Below are 24160 nucleotides of genomic sequence, written 5' to 3'. Positions count from 1 at the left end.
CTGACTGAACTGGGAGAAATAGAAAAGGAGATAGAACGGGTAGAGGCACAGGCGGGAATGAAGGGAGAAGAACCGGAGGAACTCACTGCATTGCAGCTGCAGTGTAGTGCCATTTGGGAAAAACTGGGACGATTAGACTATGGAAAGTGCATACAAAGACAACACGCCGAGGGAGACAAGCCCAGCAGGCTCTTGGCCTGGCTCACCAAAACGGAGAGCAGGCACGAACCAATAACTGCAATTAAGGACAAGCAGGGAGAGGAAGTGAAGACCTCAAGAAGGGATAAATTGAGTTTTTTTCGCGATTCTATGAAGAACTGTACTCCAGGAAACAGGAAGCGGAGGCGGTAGATATAACTGACGCCCTAGGTGGCATTCCCCTCCCCTGGCTAACGGAGGAGCAGGTGCAGACATTGGATGTACCCCTTATGCTAGAAGAGTTGGCAGCCGTAATAGCCGATCTCCCAACAGGTAAATCCCCGGGACCGGATGGGTTACCCGGGGAATTCTATAAGAAATACAAAGATGCCTTGGCCCCACGGTTGTTAGAGGTGTATCATGAAGCATACGAGGAAGGAAGGTTACCGCAGAGCCTATCCGAATCGGTTATAATACCCATATTAAAACAGAGGAAGCCGCCTCTTGAGTGTGACTCCTATAAACCGATCTCCCTGATCAATCAGGACTCCAAGATCCTGACCACAACCCTAGCAAATGGACTCAAGCGAGTCATATCTACGCTGGTGCACCCAGACCAAACTGGATATGAACCAGGGAGGAACAGAACATGGAATCTGCATAGACTCCATCACGTAGTAGAGAGCAGGAACCAAAAGCAGGGAGACTGCGCAGTGGCGTCACTAGATGCCATTAAAGCATTTGATTCAGTGAATTGGGTTGGGCTCCTGGGGGCCTTTGTCCATTTTGTGATAGGGGAGGGATACCTCAGTTGGATATGGCTCCTTTACAGGGATCCCAGAGCAAGGGTGAAAACGGGCAGACACATCTCAGAGGGGTGAATAATTTGCAGGGGCACAAAGCAGGGATGCCCACTATCCCTGATGCTAAATATACTGGCCTTTGAACCATTCATGGTCTTACTTAGGGCAGAGTATAGGGACACGGGAATAGAAATAGATGGGGGTGGTACACCAAATCTCGATACACACAGACGACATGCTCCTCTATGTCAGGAACCCGAGGGAAAACATGTCAGACCTATTAGAAGCCCTGAGGGCATTCGCCGGACTGTCGGGAATCACGATTAAAAATGAAAATTCTGCCCGCCTACTATATTACTTTACTAATATCCCATACAACTTTCCCGGGCCCTTCTTTACACAACTTCACACATTGCAAGGGAGTTCCTGTGGGGCGGGGGAAGGAACAGGATAGCATTGAACACACTGCAGAGAGATTACGAAGGGGGGGGTTTTGGGGGGGAACAGGCTGCCAGACTTCAAACGCTACTACCTGGCGGGACAGCTCCAATTTGTAGTAAAGTGGCTGGGGGATGACACTTCCATAGACACACTGCTCGTTCAGCTTGCAATACGACACTACTATTTGAGGGAACTCCTATGGATAGACGAAGCTCTAGCCAAACCACTCCCTAATATGGTTAAACTGGGCCTGACGCTATGGAAGAGAGCGTGGAAAATACAAGGAACACGAGATCCCTACTCCAGGTAAATACCCCTCGCGGGACAGGTCGACACCCATACGGTGTCCCTGGCTACTTACCGCACGCAGTGAGAAGATAAGTGAATGGCCCAGATTGGAGATCTGGAAAAATGGACATTGGGTGGACTTTCAGACCTTAATGGAAGAGCAGGGAGTACACAGAGGACGATATCTGCTGTACAACAGTATAGTACAGAGGATCAAGAAGAGGTGGAGGACAATGCCAGAGGGAGAAGACGGCGTGGGAGTACTGGACACGTGGTACGATGTGTCGGTGGGAGGACACACAGTATCCAGAATCTACGAACGGCTCCTGGGTAACAACAATGAGATGGTGTTGCAAGCAAGAACTAGATGGGAAGAGAAACTCCACAGATCATTCACCGATGAGGAGCAAGAACTAGATGGGAAGAGAAACTCCACAGATCCTTCACCGATGAGTGGAACAGGACGCTTCAGTATGCCAAGAAAGTGTTCAGGAACGTGGGATTCAAACAAATGCAGCTGCACCTCATACAAAGAGCATACCTCACACCCAAGAGAATGTCATGCATGGCAAACAAATCCGGAGCTGCCCACGCTGTGCGACAGAAAAGGCAGACATGATGCATATGTTCTGGTTCTGCCCGGTGATAATTGACTTTTGGGATACAGTGAAAAATAGGGCGGCGGCTGGAGGGATCCAAATGCAGGCATGGTTGCCGGAATCTTACCTACTGGGGCTGTTCCCGAGGGGCGGCAAACTAAGAACACATGTAGCAAAAATGAAAGACCTAATGTGCATACTGGCGAAACGCTGCGTAGCGATGGCATGGAACACAGGTGCAGGGCCATCAATCATCAATAGAAATGTGGTGGGCTGGTTGACAATTGCCGAAACATCAGTGTGAGCCAGAGCGATGCAGGGGGGGAGAGCGGGGCCAAGTTACTTTCATGGAACTCCCTCATACAAGACCTGTTCGAAAGCACAGAAGGCCTCGGCACGACAGGCCCCAGCGGGCTGGAGGAAGATTCAACTCCCGGAGGCAATGTGAGTGAGGTCACTCAGTGGGGAGTGAAGACAGAGGCCCACGGCCATGCCGAAAAGGGCTTGATTCGGGAATGTGGGACAACAAATGATCGGACATTGGAGATAGACAAGGAGTGGGCCAAGCCAGTGTGCTAAGAAGACGGACGATACAGTGCAGATCCCAACATGTAGTGCCAGTTGTAGTGTAATGTTTGTTGATGTGTTGGAAATTAATAGAGATTTTTTTTTTTTTAAACTATATGCGACAGGTTGGGAAAATTTGACTACGCGAAATACACACAGCAATTGCATGAAAGGCTGAGAAGCCTGACATGTTACTGTCCTAGTTGACAAAACGAGAAGTGCAGAGACATGATAAGCACAATAAGGAATCGGGACGGTGAGATCAACAAAACTCAGAAGGTCATCAATGAGGTTTTTTGGAATTTTAAGTAGGATTGTACTCATCTGCCCAGAGTTCAGAGGATAGAGACGTGGCTGAGGCCTTAACACAAATCTAATTGCCAAATCTAGATGCAGAACAAATGGAAATGCTTGACACTCCACTGACAGTGGACAAAATCAAAGCAGCAATTGCGGATCTGCGGACAGAATCCCAGGGGAATTCTATAAAAAATATATAGAGACAATAACATCCACACTTTTGGAAGCCTATGAAGAGGCATACGAATGTTGGATACTAACAGACAGAATGTGAGAATCACTAATACCTGTTCTGAAGCCAGGGAAGCAGCCACTTGATTGCGGGTCATACAGACCTCTTTCTATGATAAAGCAAGATAGCAAGGTTTTGACAGCGGCCCTCGCAAATAGACTTAAAAAGGTGATAGGGACCCTAGTAAACACTGATCAGACTATGTATGTCCAGGGACGCAACACAACATGGAACCTGAGGAGACCCCACCATGTCATAGACTATGCTAATTATACGTCGGGAGAAAGCACAGTAGCATCCATAGACACGGTGAAGGCTTTCGACTCAGTCAGTTGGGACTTGCTGCTGGAGACTGTGGCACAATTCGGAATATGCCAGCACATTTTTGCGATGGACGAAGTAGATTTACACAGCACCCAAAGCCAGGGTCAAAACAGGCAGACAGATCTCAGTGGAATGAGAGATCCTCAAGTGCACGAAACCGGGTTCTCCAGTATGGGGTCTGGCATGGATTCACATGCTCATGAATATTCCCCATCGCCAGACTGGGAATCCTCTGTAAAAGAAAAACGGTTTCACTTTCACTTAAAAACTGTATTTATCCTCTAAACCAATCACTGTCCTCTGGGTAATACTTCCTTCATCCAATGACAGTGCTCTCCCTAAGCCCCGCTTCTGGCAACCATCTTCAGATTTTTACTGCACGCTTCAGTGTTGGGGGTCCTAGAGTTTGCTCTCTGAGCTTTTTGTAGTTTTTTGTGTGTTTTTGGACGGAAAAGTTTCTGTTTTTGTTTCATATGAGCCTGTGTGCTCTTTTCTGCATCTTCCGACAGCGGGGACCCGTTGTCGGTGAAGTTCCGTGCCCCTTAAGGCCGAAGATCCATCGAAGATCTACAAGGCCTTCTTGGGCCTACTTCACGCCCTCCGACCATGATGGAGGGAAGGTCCCTCTTCAGGCCCTGCACCAAATGCGGGCTACGGAATGTGTTTGTGGAGGACAAGCACCTACTAATCCTATGAGTGTAGCCCCCACAGGGCTCAGAAAGGTTCTCTGCCCCCAAGGTGCGACACTGCCTTAGTGACTTTGGCAAATCTGTAGGCACGACAGAAGGGGTGAAACCGACCCAGGTCCCGGTTCAGTCAAGACCCTCGGGGGAGGAGGCACGGGGGGGGTGGCAGGAGGCCCGAAACAGCCCTCCCAGGCTGTCGCCCAAACCAGGGAGGTCTCATCCACGGACGACAAAGATCAAGAGTCCTTGAATATGGTCCATGAGGACGTTGAAGAGGATGACGACGGCGCAGGGCCTAGTTTTCCTGTTTTGCTTTCTCAGCCGAGGGACATTTCCTTGGATATTCTGTCGACTCTACACACTTTGGTGTCAGAGATTCAGATGAGGATGCCTCTGACGCCGGTACTGGTGGTCCCCCAGGTTCCTGATAATCCGCCAGTGAAGAAGAGGAAGTGTCATCTGACGCCCCCATATCAACCTCCTCCTCCACGTCGGGCCCCCTCTTCCCCACCAGACCCAGACATGGGTAAGTGAACTGATACAGCCACGATGATGGATAATGACGAAGACATTGTCGCAGCAGACTGTGAATCTCCACATTTAGATGCACCACATAGGGTGTCCTCGCCGGATGAGGTGGGGTCCTCCCACTCCATGATTGCCAGGGCCTCTGAGCAATTCAAGCTGGTGCCCGAGGAAACCAACAAAGGCTTCTTGTGTCAAAGGTGTGAGGCCAAGAGGAAGACTATCATGGCAGTGCCTCTTCTGGACGATGTTTGAGAGGAGGGCCTGGCCCACATGAAGAACCCTTGCACAGCTCCAGCCAAGCGGGCTAGGCTAGAGAAGACATATAGGGTGCCGGACTCCACACCCAAGTGCCTGAGGTCGCAACCATCGCCGTACTTGGTGGTGTCGGTGGCCGCGAAGAACTGGTCGGCTAACCCGCCATCTTCGGTCCCTCCGGACAGCGAGGAGGGAAAAGGATGGATGCCATGGCAAAGAAGGTTAATTGCACCGCAGCGTTCACTATCAAGGCGCCCAGCGCACTGGTGATCCTGACAAGATACGACAGGGAATTGTGGTACAAGCTAGGACCGATCCTTGATTTCCTCTCCGACGGCAAGAAGATGGAAGCCCTCGCTCTCTTCCAGGAAGGGGGAAGTGGCGTCAGACCACGCCATCACAGTGACCTTGGACGTCGCCAACACAGGGTTCTGGCAAATGGTGAACAGTGTCTGCCTTCGACGACAGGGTTGGATGAAAGCCACAAATTTCCATCGGAAAGTCCAAGCGAAGGTGCTGGACATGCCCTTTGTGGAATATCTGTTTGGGAAGGCCGTCGACGAGTCCCTCCAGGCCATCAAGATGGATCTGAAGACAGGCCGTTCCCAGGGCACTCTCCAGCAGCACTGCCTGTCTTCTTTTCGCTCCTCCAGGGGAGAGTCGAGCAGGTCATCAAAAGGGTTCTCCACGTCGTACAGAAAGCCTTCCAGATCCTCAACGCAGTAAGACTACAGAGGCCGTTCCCAGGCCTCCGGTAGCAGAGGACAGCATCGCCTGCAGGGAAGGACGCCAGCAACAAAGCAAGCCTGAACTGAACGGTACGTCAGGCCCCCACTGCTGAAGTTTGACAGCGAGTGGAGAAAGATCACCACCGACAGATGGGTGCTGGACGCTCTTGCCCAAGGACACACCCTGGAGTTGCAACACGGGTGTCCGCGGATCCCTCCGGTACCCCATCAGGAACAGCACATACCTCAGCTTCTGGAAGAGGTACCAGGCATGCTGCGAAAAGGGGCGATAGCTCTGGTTCCCCAACGGCTCTGGGGTTCCGAAGTCTATTCCAGATACTTTCTAGTCTGAAAAAAGACAGGGGTCTGGAGGCCCATCCTGGACCCATGCCGTCAGAAAAAATGCCTAAAGTCCCAAAAGTTCAGAATGGTCACGTTGCAAAACGTACTCGGCCAACTGGAAAAAGGAGACTTCTGGACTTTGTTGGACCTGGAGGATGCCTATTTCCACCTCCACATTCAGAAGAAACCTCAGAGGTTTCTGCGTTTTCGTGGTGCAGGGCCAGCTTTACCCGGTCGAGGTCCTACCTTTCGCCTTGAAGTCGGCCCCAGAGTGTTCAGGAAATGCCTGGCACCAGTGGTGGCCCATCTGCAACTACAGGGCATAAACGTATTCCTGTACCTGGACGACTGGCTGATACGCCCCCACTCGCGGACGTACACACAGACAACCGTCCATCTATTGACGGGTCTGGGATTCTCCGTCAACTATCCGAAGTCCTGCTTCAAGTCATCGCAGAATGCGCTGTTCCTGGGCACCAAACTCAATACAGTGTCTTGGCTGGCATCGCCCTCGGAGGAAAGGCTGGCAGCCATTCAAGGAAAGGTGCAACGGCTTTCGTCGGCAAAGACTGTGTGATGCTGGAAATGCATCGGAGGGACAGGGCCTCCGTATCCTTGTCCTTTACTGCTTTTAGTCGTGTGTTCTGTCGTGTTTTTTCCGCGCAGGAGTTCATGTGGGACTCCTGGTGGTGCAGCTCTCTTTTGGTTTGGTAACAGACCCGTGGGATACCCTTATGGCACCCATGGGGAGGGGTACAGCCCTGTGCCCCTAGTGTATGTTTTTGGGCACCTGTGTGTGACCCACAGAGCAGGGTACGGGCTGGTGACAGCCCCGTGCTGAAATGACCGGTGCCCTGAGTGTCCTCCATTTTGGGACGCCCAGGCCCTGTCATTGGAATCGGTAGATTCCTGATGGAGACAAAATGGCCCCCATGGCCTCTTGATTCCATCACCTGTTACCTTGATCTTCCAGAAGTCCCGGAAAGCCCTGCCTCTGTCCCTTCCCCCTGACTGGCTGTTGGGTGGAAGTTCCGTATATGGTAGTGTGGGGAAGTGCCGACCAGACTGGCTGGAGCCTTCTCAATGACCGTATGTTGTGGGTACGCCTGTGGGTGGGACCTGGGTGAATGGAGTGTGTGACGAATATACATTCTATGTTGTGGCTGTCTAGTATCTGGTGGGTATCTGGTGGTTGACACAATGGTTGAGACAGCCCTGCCCGAAACCGGTATGAATGCAGCTTGGAGTGTTGAATGGCTCAGTACTTGTCCCAATACACATAACTTTTTGTGAGTGTCTGGAGAGAAGTGAATAGCCTGAATGCACAGTGTGCCTGATTGGCTGCCTGCCTGCATGAATGACCTTAGTCGTGATTGGATGCTTGAGTGTGACCCAGCGGAATGAATGGGAGATCAACAGTATATCTGGGGACCTCTCACTGCTAGTAATTGTGTTCAGAAGCTGAAGTCCACTACCACGAGTAACTGGAGTAGCTGAAGCTTGACCTTGAAGCACTGCTAGACTAGAAGAATTGCTGTTGTTCTCCTTCGCAATCTGAAAGCTGCTGTGCCTCAAGGACTGACCCAGAGAGGACCTGGTAAGGCGCCCTCTTCCCGAGCTACGAGGGACCATCGTGCACAGCTGATCTTTGCCTAAGCTCCCTGGTAGACAGACCTTCGACAGGCTGCCGACCCGATACGGGGACTGCTGCGGAACTCCAAGGACAAGCGCCCGGACTGTTGTCCGCCACTGTCGACGAACGCCATCGCCGACCGGAGCCGCTGTTCTCCTGTTTTCCTAAGAACTTTTGAATCCAAGAACGCTCTCGTCCGCATCCTGCTGGAGAAGGCCTGACCTTCGACGCGCCGAGGAGCATCCACCGGTGGGTTTCCCGCCATCCAAAGACCACAGACGCCGACGACTCGACGCCCTTGCTGGGACACAGTTCTTCAAACTCTTTGCGGTCCAGAACTATCGACACCGAGGTGCCCCGCACGCCTCTTCCTTGCAGGACGTTTACGCTTCCCAGTCAACGAGCACCGCTAGGAACGACGCGGCTTCTTCACCGTCTTAGCTCACCCTGTTCTCCGTCGGACGTTCGACCCGTGACTCCTGCCGTCGATTCCCCGACGCGGAACGCTACAACGCCAAGGTACTTTGGGGTTGCAGAACTATTGGAAAGTCTAGTGTGAACAATATATGGACTGGGCTTGTATCTTCCTTCTAGAGGTTACCCAGGTGGGGGGGATCTCCACACAGAACTGTGTCTAGGTATCAGGGCCAGTATTCTGCCGATTGTTCAACCATCTTGCTTTCCTTCCTCTCTCTACTGCTGGTTTCCCCTTTATTTTGATCTGTGTCATTCTTACCGTATGCACTTTAATAAGATCTGATAACGTTAGTGGTACCACTTTAGTACTGTATATATTTACCACTGTTGATTTATGAGTACAAAGTGAGTTATCGTGATAGTGTACGTGACCTTGAATATTAATTATATAAAGACAGTGTTTTAACCGATACAGTGTATGGACATTCCTTTGTGGGTGCTTGGGGTCTACACTGTACTTAAGAACCAGCTCGCATCACCTCCTGAGAAGCTAGGTCTGGATTGCTCGACCACAACTACCAATAATAGAGAATCTTGGCAGGGGGTCCTCTGTGCCTCTCCTCTACCATATTGAGAGCGTAAGTACAGACCCCCCAACCACGGTCTTTACAGACGGCCACGGTGTGAGCCATCAAGTCGTCACTGGGCATGATGTCCTCCTGTATCTACCTCGTTCGTCTCTGCAGGTTGCAGATGCAACCCCTACAGGAATTCCTGGACACCCGCTGGATACAGGTGTCTGGAAGCTTCAAGGACAAGACCACTCTCAACGAAGAGTTCCGACGGGCAACAGAGTGTTGGGGCGTCTGCTCCAACATCACCCAGGGCACGGGATTTCAAAAACCCCCCATACTAGGACACAGTCACTACGGACGCCTCCCGGGAAGGTTGGGGAGCGCACACCGGACGTCTACACGCCAGAGGCCTGTGACTGCCAGAGGAGAAGGATCAGCATCCTGGAGCTCTGGGCAGTGTTCTGAGCCCTCAAGTCGTTCCTACGGTCTTTGAAAGGCAAGGTGGTGAGGATCTTCACGGACAACACCACCACCATGTTCTACATCAGGAAGTAGGGTGGCACTCGATCCCCGGCTCTCGCCAAGGAAGCGCAAGACTTGTGGCACTGGTACGGTCGGACAGGGGATTTTCCTTGTCCCTTTCCACATGGTGTGAGTCAAGAACACCATTGCAGACTCCCTCAGCAGGGAACTGCGCTCCTGCCAGCTTTGTCGGGATCAGGTGGACTGCCTGTTCATCAAATGGGGCAGACCCCAGATCGATCTATTTGCGACGGCGGCAAACTCCAAATGCCAGAAGTTTGCCAGCAGATTCCACCAGCCGAGGAGGCTGGGGGATGCGTTCTCCTTCCCGTGGGAAGGGCTGTTTCTGTAGGCGTTTTCTCCATTCCCTCTCCTACTACGAGTCATCAACACACTCGGACATTGTCAATGCAGGATGATACTTAGGCAGATTTGGTACCCGGACCTTCGCAGCCTGTCAGCGTCGCCCCCAGTCAAGTTGCCAGTGGTTCCGGATCATCTCGCCAGAGAGCGAGGTGCAATTTTTCAAGACGCAGGATTGCTGAACCTGAGGGCTTGGCTCTTGCAGCCTTAGAATTTGGAGTGTAGGAGTTTGCCAGCGGACTACAGGGAGGTCCTCGCCAAGGCCAGGGTGTCAGCGTCCTTATAGTGCTACTGCCATAAGTGGAAGCATTTTGCTACGTGTTGCCTGTCGCAGAAGATTACCCGCACAGATCCTTGCATACTTGCTATACCTGGCGAAGGCTGGACTGGCGCATGCCTCCATCAAGGTGCATCTGGCGGCCATCTCCCGCTACATCAGGTCCCCAGGAAGATCTTCTCTTTAGTCCCACCAACTCATCAATGAGTTTCCCCTAAGTACCTTTACGATCTTTCGGTGAAGGCTCCTGCCCTGGCGTCGGAACTCAACATAGTTCTGACAAAGCTCAAGGGAGCCCCCTTGGAGCATATGCATCAGACCCCACCCAAGTTTCTCTTGTGCAAGACTGCTTTCCGTGTAGCCATCACCTCGGCCAGACGTGTAGGTGAGAACGAGGCCCTAGCCTGCAAGCAACCGTACCTGGCTTCCCACAAATCGAGGATGGTGCTGCATACGCACCACTCTTTCATGCCGAAGATTCTGTCTGAATTCCACCTCAACAAGCCTTTGGTGTTACCTTTTTTTTGTCTCGAAACCTTCATTGCCGGCGGAAAAGAGCCTTGCACTTGCTGGATGTTGCTCTTCCCCTGAAGTTCTACGTGGCACGCACAAAGAGTTTTCGGAAGACTATTCAGCTGATGCCGAACTTTAGTCCTGTGAACCATGGGAAGGCCTTGTCCAAGGCTTCCATCACAAGGTGGCTCTCCTGCTGCATCATGCACTGTCATCGTTGGCGAACCGACCGCTGCACGGCCGTCTGAGAGTCCACTCCACCAGAGCGATCGCTGCGACGACGGCGTTCCTGTCTGGTGTGCCCCTGCTGGTCATCTGCAGGGCTGCTACGTGGAGGTCCATGCACACCTTCACGAAGTTCTACTGCGTCAACAGGGATTCCAGGGAGGAGTCCAGAGTCGGCCAAGCAGTGCTACACAACCTGTTCGCATGACGCAAGTTATTTGCTTCTGTTGAGCCTTGCCACCCCCCGTGGTTGTGTATTTTTGTTATTTTTTAACTGCTGTGTATTCGTTATTCGTGAGCATGTGAATCCATGCCAGACCCCAGGCTGGATAAGGTTTAAGTTACTTACATGTAACTATTGTTCTGCAGCATGGGTCTGGCATGGGTCCACATGCGAACCCTCCCTCCGGCCCCTCTGGGGCTCTTCTTGGTCATACTGCCACTTTACGTGCTTACCAAATCTGAAGATGGCTGCCAGAGGCGGGGCTTAAGGAGAGGACTGTCAATTAATGGGGGCAGTATGGCCCAGAGGACAGTGATTGGTTTAGAGGCGAAATACAGTTATTAATTTAAACTGTTTTTTTTTCTTTTCCGGAGGATTCCCAGCCCGATGACAGGGAATATTCATGAGCATGTGAATCCATGCCAGAGCCATGCTGGAGAACAATCGTTACAGGTAAATTACTTAAACCTTATTTTACTATCCAAAATTACCAGATTGAAAATATTGTGGATCTATGGTGCATACTGCAGCCATTGGCTATTTGTATGTATGATTAGGTTCCTGTATTAACAACAACACTCCAATATAATATTTTGTTTAGATGAGTACATTCTTTAATTAAGTAGTTCATGGTAGGTCTCCCGATCATCCCTAACTCTTGTTACCAACATTATAAACACAACCCCTTGTAGGGACTTTTCATCAAAATGAATGCCATATGTGATGTCATCAGTGATATTTGTGATGTCATTGTTGATGTCCTGGGTGTTAGTCTTAGGAGTGCACGGTGGGTGTGCGAATTATGGTTGCTTAGCTTACCATAACTGGCGAATATCTGAGGGTTTTCGGTTTTACTTGTAACCATAACGTCCCTTTAACAATGTTTTTTCACCGAATTTTATGAGTTTGTATTAGTGAAATTTAACCATAACGTCCTTTTGACAGCGTTTTTTCAGTGAATTTAGGTGGTTTTCAGTGAAAATGTTTCATGTTACGTCAGTGTATATAGGTTATTAATAATTACTCTTTTAACATATGAAAGAACTATAAACCCCCTTTAACAAACATATTTTTTGCAACACATACTGATGCGTGTCGTTATCAGCAGCGCATGCTGTTGATGTAAGTCATGGTTGAATTTCCTAAAGCACGAGGCTCAACCAGGACCCCAGCACCACCAAACCACCCTGTTATCCACTGCACTTACCCTGCATCCTAGTTCAGTGTCCACCTCATAATGTGACCAACGGCCAGTGCTTATGGCTTGCAGCCATGGCCATTCTCCACAATCCATGGGGCATGGGCATCAGCCATGCCACATTCCCCAATAAGTAAATGGGAGTAGACATTTCTCCTTGCCGAGGGCCAGGCCCGCTATCCATGCACCAAAGGTATATCACTTTTTTATGTACTCCCATTTTAACACTTTGGAAAAAATAAAACACAGGACAGATTTGCAAAACCACGCTTTCAGGTCTTTGCTGATGCTCCTCGCAAATGTTTGCTGCAGTCCTGTCCAGCACTTCAGGCTGTAGCCACAAGCAGAATTTCTTTTCCCATTCAAACCTATCTAGATTTTCCAAAAACTTTACCACATACCCTGTCCCTGGTGGCCATGCCAGATTGTCCAGGTCATGGCCTTTGCCCATGACCCAGATAATCTGCCTGCTGCCCGTGGCCACAGGCTATACCTCAGTCACCAAACGTATATCAGTATTTTTAGTACCTACATTATGGCACTTTTCAACAAAAAAAACACACACATTTGCAAAACCATGCTTTCGAGACCTTGCCAATCCTCCTTGCACGAGTTTGCTGCAAATCCTTCCATGTTTTCTTTTTTTTTAAAAGTGTCAAAATGTACATACATAAAATAGTCGTATAACTTAGCCCCAACTTGATAAAAATACATTCCCAAACATCCCTGGTTTAATCTATAATTGTATTGAAAACTTTTGTGCAGATTCATAAAACAGCAACAAAGTTATAAGCCATCTATTAATGTTGAGACCCCCTCTCTCTCATTTTGCCCCCTCTTGAGATAATCCGACCAGACTTCGCAAAAACATTCAATTCTGGGTCTAAAATCTTTTTGCAAGCTTTTGTGCACAATCGACAAACGGCACCAAATTTATAAGCCTTTCAAATAATTTGGATCCCCCATCTAATTCTGCCACCTCATGGCAAAACCGCAACAAACTTTGCAGAACCATTCCGGGTCAGGTCTAAAATTCTATTGCAACATTTCATGCCGCATCATTGAGTGGCGCCAAAGTCATAAGCCATTAAAAAAACTGCTTTTCACTGACCCTGTAATGCAGAAATATGCAGTAATGTCCCCGAACATCTAAGATGTTTGCGAACATCACATGAATTTCCACAAAAATCGTAGAAGAAAAACACCTGACTTTTGGCTTTTTATGGCCGTATCCCATCCCATCCTCATCACCCCTCACCTCCCCAGAAATAGCTTCATTAGTTTGACAAGTGCAATGTTATGTTTTTTAATATGTTTTTACTGCAATGTCCGTGGACTAGGGGCGCTGTTCGCGAATCGAGCATGCCATCCATTTCAAAGCTGTTGATGCTCCTCACATTTTTTATTGACCAATCAGCAAGCATGTATGATATCCGCGAACATCACGCTGCTCCCTGATTGGCCCACAAGCGTCTGCAGACTCCGAGTCAGGAAATGAGTCTGCGGACCAGACCCAGATATCACAATTATTTTTGTTCCTACTTTTTGCCCATTAAAAAAAAAAAAACCTACTGGACAGATTTACACAAAACGTACAAAAGCATGCTTTTGGGACCAAACCACTTGACTGTAGGCACAAGCAAAATTTGTTTTCCATTGGGCCTATGAGGATTTCCACAAATTTTGGGACACCTCCCTCCCCCCAAGCTGCCCAAAATGTGTTCTTTCTAGGAGTTGAGCAACTTAACCAGAACTACAGGGCAGTAAAATATATCCTTAATAGGAAATTTCTTTCATTTCGGACTGTTCTACTTTGCTGTTTGGTTTACTACTGGATTTCATTTATACCGTTTCAGAGAGTATAGTGTAGAAGATTGAGAGGCACTAGTGGTGTAATTAGTCACATTTTTCTTTTTTACTTAAGCCACACAGTGAAGATTCCAGCAGGCCAAACAATATACTCTGGGCTCCTGACACTCTTCATTGGCTCCTGTCTGGGAGTTAGATCATTCATCTCACGGATTAATTCTCCAGAAGGAGGAGTTTTCCCAGTTCCAGATGTGTCCTCTCCAGTTAATGTGGATTTTGTCACTCCTCACCTTCAAAGACAAATTATTTCAATCACAAGATTGTAGTCATCCTCTTGCAGAGTCTGAGAGAGGCAGCCTAGTTAGTTTGGTTCCTTGGGGGGAAAACAGGAAGGAAAGTCTGTCGTTCAGTCGCTAAAAGGTACCATTTGATTGTCCTTTCCTAGAAACTCAGCCAGAGACTTTCACAAGGAAACCGAGTCGGGCTCTTATTATTTTGTTGACTTGGATTCTTGGCACCGTGAGGTAGAGGAACTGAGGGACGTAGCACCTTCTGCAGATGTAGAATTTGTAGGAGGAAGGAATCCATTCGAACAACAAGTACTTCTCTTTTGTAAAGTTCTGATGAATTAGTCCACCCCCACATAGATTCCTCATCTCCTCCCAACCCAACCCCTCACATGGAAGGATTGTTTCGTCTTGCAATCAGTCTGATTGTAGGGGAAACATTGACCGAACTGGGTTATGAGGTGGCCAGCTGCATAGATATACCATCCATGATGTTGCATCCAGAGTCATGGGTGCCAACAACCATGAGCAGTGCCACAGTGAACACCTTAGTGGCTGAAAACGTTCCTGAAGACATACTTGCGTCTGGAGGATATTTCTAAGGTAAGGAATCTTTGGGAGGAAGTACTAATCCATCAAAGTACACTACTAGAAGGTAAGTAATTTGTTGTTCAAATAACACATCCTCAAATTAGAACACGCGTTCTTCAGAAGTAAAATGAATAGAGCTGCCTTGTTAACCTTACTTTTTGCCTTTAACAAATATTTTTTAACATTTTATGGAATTGTTTGAAAACTTTATTGCCCCTTAATATATAAATGTGCCACACAGCCATTCCCGTCTTCTGCCAGCATTTTATAGTGAGCCACATTTTGCAAAGATCAACTAGCAGATCATAGCCGCAAGTGGCTGAGCCAGTTGGGTCTGGTGTTTCTGGCCAGCCGCACTGGTGACTTCCCAGATTAGTAATGCTGAGAACGGTGTAGTCCTGAAAGGACCATATTGAGAACAAATGGGTGTTAAGGAGTATGTCCAGTGCCTAAGTAAGACAGATCTTGGATTTTCATCCAGTAGTTGTCTATCGCCATTTGCCAACCAATAAAACATCCAAACCGTCTGATGGATATATAAATACTTATTGTATCTTCACATAGCTAAACATTTTCCTTCTAAAGTAACAACCTTGCTCATTTACATATAAGCGGTTTATTTTCAGGAATGGCTGCACTGGGCAGTAGTTTCTCCAGCATGGGGTCTGGCATGGATTCACATGCTCATGAATATTCCCCGTCGTCAGGCTGGGAATCCTCGGTAAAGAAAAAACCAGTATCAGTTTCGTTTCTGATCTGTCTTTCGTAGTAATAACCAATCACTGGTCTCTGCGTCATACTGACCACAGCCAATGACTGCCCTCTACCTAAGCACCGCCTCTGGCAGCCATCTTCAGATTTTTACCGCACGTTCATGTGTTGGGATCCTCGTGCTATTGCTCTCGAGCGTTAGTGCTATTTTTTCACGTTTTTTCTCAAAAACTTCGTTTTTTCGGTCAAAAGAGCCTCAAGCTCCACCAACTCTCCATCCGATCAACGGGGACCCGTGTCGGATTCGTCTGCGCCCCTCAAGGGTGAAGATTTCGTCGAGCTACGCTTTTGGAGGACTCCAGAAGCTTCTCAGGCCCGGACATGGCCCAGGAGAAGGGAAGCTCGACGCCCGGAAAGCTGTTCAGGATCTGCCCTGGATGCCAGCTGCAGAACGTCTTTAAGGAGGACGAACACTCCTTTTGTCTCTACTGCTTACATGAGGACAAGACGCACGTGGAGAAGGACTGTGCGTTTTGCGGCAATATGTCGGAGCGGACCATGAAGGACCGCCATCAACGTCTCGCCAACTGGCTGGAAGGGAGTAAGTAGCCCGTCAGGTGAGAAGAAGAGGAAGAAATCCGAGCGGTCTTCTAAGACCTTTGAGGATGCCCCGGCGACGGGGGTCCAACACAAGGCCAAGCACCGCGAGTCCGCTGGCACCGGGAGCGCCGAACGGTCGGGCTCTACGGGCGCCAGGCAGGGCGCACCCTCCCCGGCACCTTCAGCCACGAGCCAACGCTCGGGGTCGGGTAAGAGGAAGGGCGAGCACCCGGCGAAGCTCCTGGAGAGACCCCGGTCGAGCTCGAAGGCCCCATCGGAGGGGGAGCAAGGCAGTGTCCCCCCCCCCCCCTCAAGGATAAGGCGGTGAGCGCACCTAAGGTGGTGAAGGCCTTAATCCATCCGGCCAAGCCCTCTATCGATACTGTCGCGGCGGCCCTGGCTCAGCCTGTGGAGGCTACACCAGTGGTGGCGACCTCGGGGCTCAGAGTCTCCCTGCCACCTCGGAGGGAGTCCTCTTTTGTGCCCATCGATAGGACCCCCGTGAAATCCCCGGCGGGGAAGAAAAAGGGGGGGCAGGGCGGCGTCGTAGATTCGGCCTCAACCTCGGAGGAAGAGCTGATTGAGGTCTTAAGCCACGGCCTTGGCGTGGAAGAAGACCGGCCCGTTGGGATGGATCCCGACGCAGGTGACGACGACATCGTCGAGGGTGCCGACGGGGCCCCTGATCGCCCGTCGGATTCCCCTCTGCCAGCGCCGCAAGACAACTCGGCGGCCATTTTGTTGGCTATACAGTCCTTATGTTCAGAGATAAGGACGAGACTACCGTTGCCGACGGAGGAACCTCTCCCGTCGGGGGATCCTGAACCGGGACCTTCTGGTGTTCCCCCGCCCAAGAAAAGGATTCACCATCCACCTCCTTTTCAGCCGTCGCGCCCCGTCCAGCCCTCCTCCCCGTCCACCCGAGGGGATGATACGGGGACTGACACGGCGGCGACGGGTACGGACGCCGAGGTATACGACGAGGATCTACCGTCGTCACCTCCCACCAGGGCTTCTCCGCCCGACGAGATTGGATCGTTCCACTCCATGATCGCCAGGGCATCCGAGCTTTTCCAACTCTGCCCTGAGGAGAAGAAAAAGGAAGGATTCCTTTATCAACGGCGCAAGGCCAAGAGGAAGACGGTCCTCGCGGTGCCTCTACTGGACGACATTTGGGATGAGGGCCTCGCCCTCCTCAAGAACCCTTCCACGACGCCAGCTAGAAGAGACCGGTACGAGAAGAAGTACCGGGTCCCGGACGCGGCCCCCCTGTGCCTCCGGGCGCAGCCTACCCCGGACTCCGTCGTCTCCGCGGCGGCCAGGAAGAAAGCGGGGGGGGTGCGGCCTCCACATCGACTTCCCCACCGGACGGCGAGGGAAAGAAATTGGACGCTATGGGACGCAGGGTCATCTCGTCTGCAGCGACGACGATTAAGGCGGCCAACGCCTTGGCTATCGTGGCCCGCTACGACAGGGAGCTATGGTACAAACTGGCTCCCCTGCTGGACTTCCTACCGGACGACAAGAGGGCGGATGCCCTGGAGATCCTACAGGAAGGTGAGGTGGCGTCGGACCACGCCATCACTATTGCGACGGACATCGCCGACACTGGGTTTCGCCAGTTGGGCAACGGCGTGTGCCTTAGGCGGCGTGGATGGCTCAAGGCTACGGACTTCCGTCAAGACGTACAGACCAGAGTCCTGGACATGCCGTTCGATGGGAACAACCTGTTTGGGAAAACAGTGGACGATTCCCTTCAGGCCATTAAAGCGGACACTGAGACGGCCCGGGCCCTTGGGGTTCTGCAGCAACGACGGACGCCCTTTCGGAGCAGCGGAGGCAAGGGCGCCTCCAAAGGTTCCGGCGGCGGTTTCTCCACCTACCGTCAAGCGGCCCGCTCGTCGTCTCAGGAGGCCTACAGAGGACGAGGCAAGTCTGGCGGACCCCGCTGTCGTCGCCAAGGAGGTCAAGGCGGCAAAGCCTTGTCGAAACAGGATTGAACCGGCCGTGGGGTCGGGCCCCACCGAAGCACCCCGGTGGGAGGCCGGCTGGCGAGCTTCGTCAGCGTGTGGGAGTCCATCTCCACCGACCGTTGGGTGCTGGACGCCTTAGCCCGGGGCCACACGCTCGAGTTTCAAAGAAGGTGCCCGCGCTCCCCCCCGTGGCCAGGAAAGAGCTTCACGTCCCTCAGCTTCTCCTGGAGGTAAGGGCGATGCTCAGGAAGGGCGCCATCGAACTCGTCCCAAAGAGGCTTCGGGGCTCCGGAGTTTACTCGAGATACTTCCTCGTTAAGAAGAAGACGGGAGGATGGCGCCCCATCCTAGACCTGCGACGTCTGAACAAGTTCATCAAGGCGCAGAAGTTCCGGATGGTCACCCTCCAGCACGTCCTGGGGCAGCTGGAGGAAGGAGACTTCCTGTCGTCGTTGGATTTGGAGGATGCCTACTTCCATATTCCCATCCTAAAGGGGCACCGAAAATTCCTCAGGTTTGTGGTCCAAGGGCGTCACTACCAGTTCAAAGCTCTCCCCTTCGGACTACGGTCGGCACCCAGGGTTTTCACCAAGTGCCTTGCACCGGTGGCAGCGCAGCTGCGCCGCGAGGGGATCCACGTCTACCCCTACCTGGACGACTGGCTCATCCGAGCCAAGACGAGGGAGCTCGCCGTGGAGCACACGGCAAGGACCGTCCAACTTCTCACGGACCTGGGATTCTCCGTGAACTACGCCAAGTCCCACCTGGTACCCGCGCAAAACGCACTGTTTCTGGGAGCGAAGCTCGACACAGTGTCCCTTCTGGCCTCCCTGTCGGAGGAAAGGACCAGGTCCATCCTGGGCAAGGTACAGCGGATGTTGGTTTCCGACGCGGCCAAGGTGAGGTCCATCAAGTCCCTCCTCGGAATGATGTCTTCTTGCATCTACCTCATTCCCATGTGCAGGCTCCGGATGCGCCCGTTGCAGGAGTTCCTGGACGCGCGCTGGATCCAAACGACGGGCGGCTTCGAGGAGAGGATCACACTCGACGAGAGTTTCCGCCGAGCGGTCCGGTGGTGGGGCAACCGCGCGCATCTGGCGGCGGGCATGGACTTCCAGACCCCAGCCCACCAGGAGACAGTGACCACGGATGCCTCCCTGGAAGGGTGGGGAGCGCACACCGAAAATCTGCACGCGAGAGGCCTTTGGCTCCCGATGGAGAAGTCCCTCCATATCAACGTCCTGGAGCTCCGTGCAGTGTTCTGGGCCCTCAGGTCCTTCCTTCCGTCCCTCAAGGGCAAGGTGGTGAGGATCTTCACCGACAACACCACCACCATGTTTTACATCAGGAAACAGGGCGGAACCAGGTCCCCAGCGCTGTCCAAGGAGGCGCAGGACCTGTGGCATTGGGCCGTCGCCCAAAGGATGTTTCTGGTGCCGTTTCATCTGGCAGGGATAAAAAACACCATCGCCGACTCACTCAGCAGGGAGCTGCGCTCGTGCCACGAGTGGGAACTACGGCAGGATCTAGTGGATCGCCTCTTCCGACAGTGGGGCACACCCCAGATCGACCTGTTCGCGACGGCGACGAACTCCAAGTGCCGGAGGTTCGCCAGCAGGTGTCCCCAGGCGAGGAGCATGGGCGATGCTTTCTCGTTCCCCTGGGAGGGCCTGTTCCTCTACGCGTTCCCTCCTTTGCCACTGCTAATCCGGCTCGTCAACCAGCTCAAGAGGTCACGGTGCAGGATGATCCTCGTCGCACCTGCGTGGCCGAGGCAGATATGGTTCCCGGACCTTCTGGACTTGTCAGCGTCCCCGCCAATCAAGCTGCCGGTGGACGCGGATCTACTCTCCAGGGAAGGAGGCGCCATCCTCCACCACGACCCGAAATCGCTGAACTTGCAGGCCTGGCTCCTGCAGCGCTAGAGTTTGGAGGATACGACATACCGGCCGACTGCAGAGAGGTTCTTGCGAAGGCCAGGGCGTCCTCGACTCTTAAATGCTACGGACACAAATGGAAGAGGTTCTCTGTCTGGTGCCACGCACAGAAGATTAACCCTCTACGGATTACGGCTCCCCAGGTACTGCCGTACCTGCTGACGCTGGCCAAAGCTGGACTGGCACACGCGTCCATCAAGATTCATCTTGCTGCAATCTCCCGATACACCAGAACCACGGGCCGGACGTCCTTGTGGTCTCATTGTCTGGTGAAAGAGTTCATGAAGGGACTGTTCAGATCGTTCCCGCCGGTGAAGGCTCCGGCGTGGGAGCTCAACGTGGTGCTGACCAAGCTCATGGGACCTCCGTTCGAGCCTCTGCACTCGGCCCCGTTGAAGTTTCTGTCGTGGAAAACAGCGTTTCTTGTGGCCATCACCTCCGCACGACGGGTGGGAGAGATCCAGGCCCTTTCCTGCAAGGCCCCGTACTTGACTTTTCACGACACGAGGGTAGTGCTCAGGACGCACCCCTCCTTCATGCCCAAGGTACCGTCGGACTTCCATCTCAACGAACCCTTGGTGTTGCCTGTGTTCTTCCCGTCGCCTTCGTCGCCGGCTGAGAGGACTTTGCACTCGCTGGATGTGGCTAGAGCGCTGAAGTTCTACGTGGACCGCACGAAGTGTTTTCGGAAGACGTCACAACTCTTTGTGAACTTTGGACCTGTCAATCAGGGGAAGGCTCTCTCGAAGGCTTCCATTTCCAGATGGCTCTCCGGCTGTATCATGTACTGTCATCGGTTGGCAAACCGACCGCTGCCTGGCCGTCCGAGAGCCCATTCCACCAGAGCGATCGCAGCTACCACGGCGTTCCTTTCTGGTGTGCCCCTGCTGGACATATGCAGGGCTGCTACGTGGAGGTCGACGCACACCTTCACGGAATTCTACTGCGTCGATCGGGATTCCAGGGAGGAGTCCAGGGTCGGCCAAGCAGTGCTGCGCAACCTGTTCGCCTGAGGTGAGCCTGGTGAGGAGGTAAGATGCTTAATGTTGAGTTTGATGTACTGCTTAATGTTGAGCCTTTGCCACCCCCCGTGGTTGTGCATGTGTGTACTGCTATGTATTCTTTATTCATGAGCATGTGAATCCATGCCAGACCCCATGCTGGAGAAGGAACAAGTTACTTACCTGTAACTGTTGTTCTCCAGCATGGGTCTGGCATGGATTCACATGCGAACCCTCCCGCCTACCCCTCTGCGGCTCTTCACTTGGTCATACTGCCACTTCACGTGCTTCCAAATCTGAAGATGGCTGCCAGAGGCGGTGCTTAGGTAGAGGGCAGTCATTGGCTGTGGTCAGTATGACGCAGAGACCAGTGATTGGTTATTACTACGAAAGACAGATCAGAAACGAAACTGATACTGGTTTTTTCTTTACCGAGGATTTCCAGCCTGACGACGGGGAATATTCATGAGCATGTGAATCCATGCCAGACCCATGCTGGAGAACAACAGTTACAGGTAAGTAACTTGTTCCTTAGTTCATTTTCTTGTGTGCCTCGCACAGGTGCATCCACTGTACCACATTTTATAAAAATGAATTATCTAGTTTTCAAATCACGAAAGTAAAACACTAAGCATAATAGCAATGCAAATCCACATGTGTGTTTTTTGTTGTACTGGAGCACAGTTAAAGCAATCGTTTTTATAGACGGGCACGCAATATACATTTTCACATGCTTTCTTTTAGCTAGTGTTCAAGGTCAATGTATGCCATTTGGCAGCAAATGCAGGGCATGGATCTTAAAAGAAATCACTGTCGAGCCATGTTACTGAAATGTATTACTTTGAATGTCAAATGATTAATGCACTCAAGGGGAAGCACAGACAAACAATTGATCTACTGACACAAATCGCCAATTCGAGCGTTTCTAAACATGCAAGTTGCCAAGTATTTGTGAAGTGGGTTCAAAGTGATTATAAGGAATGGCCACAGTATGATAATTCTAAAAATTGTTTCAAATACCTATGTCTTCACTAAAGTGGTGCAAACAGCTTGCATACCAGCAATGTTGGAGGCTAGAAAGGCTCCGAGAAAATATAGGATTTAATATGGTTGTGGATACAATTGTCGAAGTACAACTGTCATATATGTTTACAATAGAAATGTTTTATTGATTTCAGATTGTCCAAGAACCAGAATCAAGCGAAGAGTCAGAAATGCAGCGCAGGTTCCAGCTTTCCTCACTGAATCCACAAGAGCGTATTGACTACTGCCAGCTAATTGAAGAACTAGGTACTCTGCTACTAAGTTATATTCCTGCCTTTTGGTTACTCTACAATAGGAAGCAAGTGGGTTGTATGGTAGTTTCTGAAGTCAACTAGGAGTCATTTTTTATATCGTGGATATAATTGATGACAAAGCCATTTATATTGGTGTTGATGAGGAAAATATAGCCCACCAAAACTTAATTTGTAGTTTTAATAAGTGAAATGTGTGTGTACAGTATACCTTTGTTGGCCATCTGACCTTGGCCAAAAAGCATACCCAAACAAATTCAAGAGAGACAATTGTTTTTCTTAGAACTTGAAGCAGACACAAGAAAATGTGCTCATCATTGCTGTTTTTAATACTGTTTTTCCTCCATGCCCTCTGATAAGTCTGGAGAACACAAAGTACAGACACCACCTTCATTAGGCTTGTCACTGCTGGATATCGTTTATATAGTGTGAACCTTTTGCCGCATTGTATACTTGGAACATTTAAAAAAAATATTTTTATGTGTGAATGAATGAAGTTCTCTTCACTGCCTTCCCTGAGCTCATGATTGGTGAAACTTCCCTGAAAGGATCATGTTCTGCCAGATAGCTAAAACAAAACTGCACATTTTCCTGTGATCTCAACTGTTCCCATTTATGCTGTAATTTGTCTTTATCATCAAACGTCCTGCAATTTTAGTATAGAAATATTCAGTCAAGTAAGGTTCACTCTTCTCTGCTTAGAAAGTCTGTTTAAAACTCTCCACAATCAGTATAAGTATGCCTGTCCTTCTTAATATCCCAGGCAGTGGTAAGGGTTCTGCCCTAGTAGGACTTTCCTGTTGGTTTGAAAAGAACATTGGTAACCATTCTGCGGGTAATCCATCCTTAAATCAAGAGTCTCTTCTCATAATGACCGGTGCATATTCTCCAGAGAAAGAGAAATATGAACATTCTGTTTACAAGGACCTATCTTTTTGAGTAACTGACTTTGTAATTGGGCCTCCCATGAGAGATGGCAGATGGATACAGACAATCAAACGGATGCTAATTTGTCTTCAGGCTTCCCCTTTCTGCTATTTCCTGAAGGGCTAAGTAAAAGCAGTGGAATGTTGATATTTAATGCAGCATGTAACATGCTTTGATGCATGTGCTAGCAGGGCTGGATAAGGATCAGTTGTGTTTGAACAATCATGCATGGTTCGGTCTTTCGTACTTTCATGGAAGTTTATCTGTGTATTGCTTCCCTCTTTATCCCTCCCATGAGGATATCGGGTTTTGTAAACAGCTTCTCAAGTAGTCTGTTATTGCTACATCTATTTTCTTGTGTATGTACATATGGGAACGTATAGGTTTTTTTGTAGAACAGAAACAATACTTAGCGAGATGAATACACTTTGATTGTATAATTAGTAAACGGGGTGTCCTATTAAATGAAATTGGAACAGTGAGGAGATTCTGCAAGTTGGGAATGAGCAAAACAATTGTTAAACCTAGGCTATACTGGGCTTGTTACCATAATACTGTGTTTGTCAAACTCAGAACATACTGACATTGTGAGACTGGGAAAATGCTGGGATTCTGAAAACTGATGTATACTGAAGTTGTTGCTCCGCACACTGGCAGTATATCGTATTTGGGCAAAGAGGGAATATACTGGTATTGTGCAAGCTGTGAAGGTCAAATTGGCAAAATGCCAGAATTGTCCAAACTGGGAGTATACTGGGTGTATCAAACTGGGAGTTTACTGGAATTGTGAAACTGTTAAATGGGAAAGTACCAGGTTTTTGCAAGCCAAACCTCCCATCCCTGCCAAAAAAA

At 50.4% G+C, this 24160-nt stretch overlaps 1 protein-coding gene across 2 annotated transcripts in view; it reads left to right on the top strand.

The window, feature by feature from the left end:
* Positions 1 to 24160, top strand: part of TOPBP1 (DNA topoisomerase II binding protein 1) — a 1370800-nt gene that overhangs the window by 1103348 nt on the left and 243292 nt on the right. For both annotated transcript variants that reach the window (XM_069648712.1, XM_069648711.1), the window contains exon 23: positions 22265 to 22376. In XM_069648712.1, coding sequence (XP_069504813.1) covers positions 22265 to 22376 — 112 coding nt within the window. The remainder of the gene's footprint in view (positions 1 to 22264; positions 22377 to 24160) is intronic.

Source organism: Ambystoma mexicanum, chromosome 2q (assembly GCF_040938575.1).
Source record: "Ambystoma mexicanum isolate Mex_15411 chromosome 2q, UKY_AmexF1_1, whole genome shotgun sequence".
In the NCBI taxonomy this organism is placed as follows: Eukaryota; Metazoa; Chordata; class Amphibia; order Caudata; family Ambystomatidae; genus Ambystoma; species Ambystoma mexicanum.
Note: the sequence above shows the minus strand (reverse complement) of the source record. Positions and strands in the feature narration are given on the sequence as shown.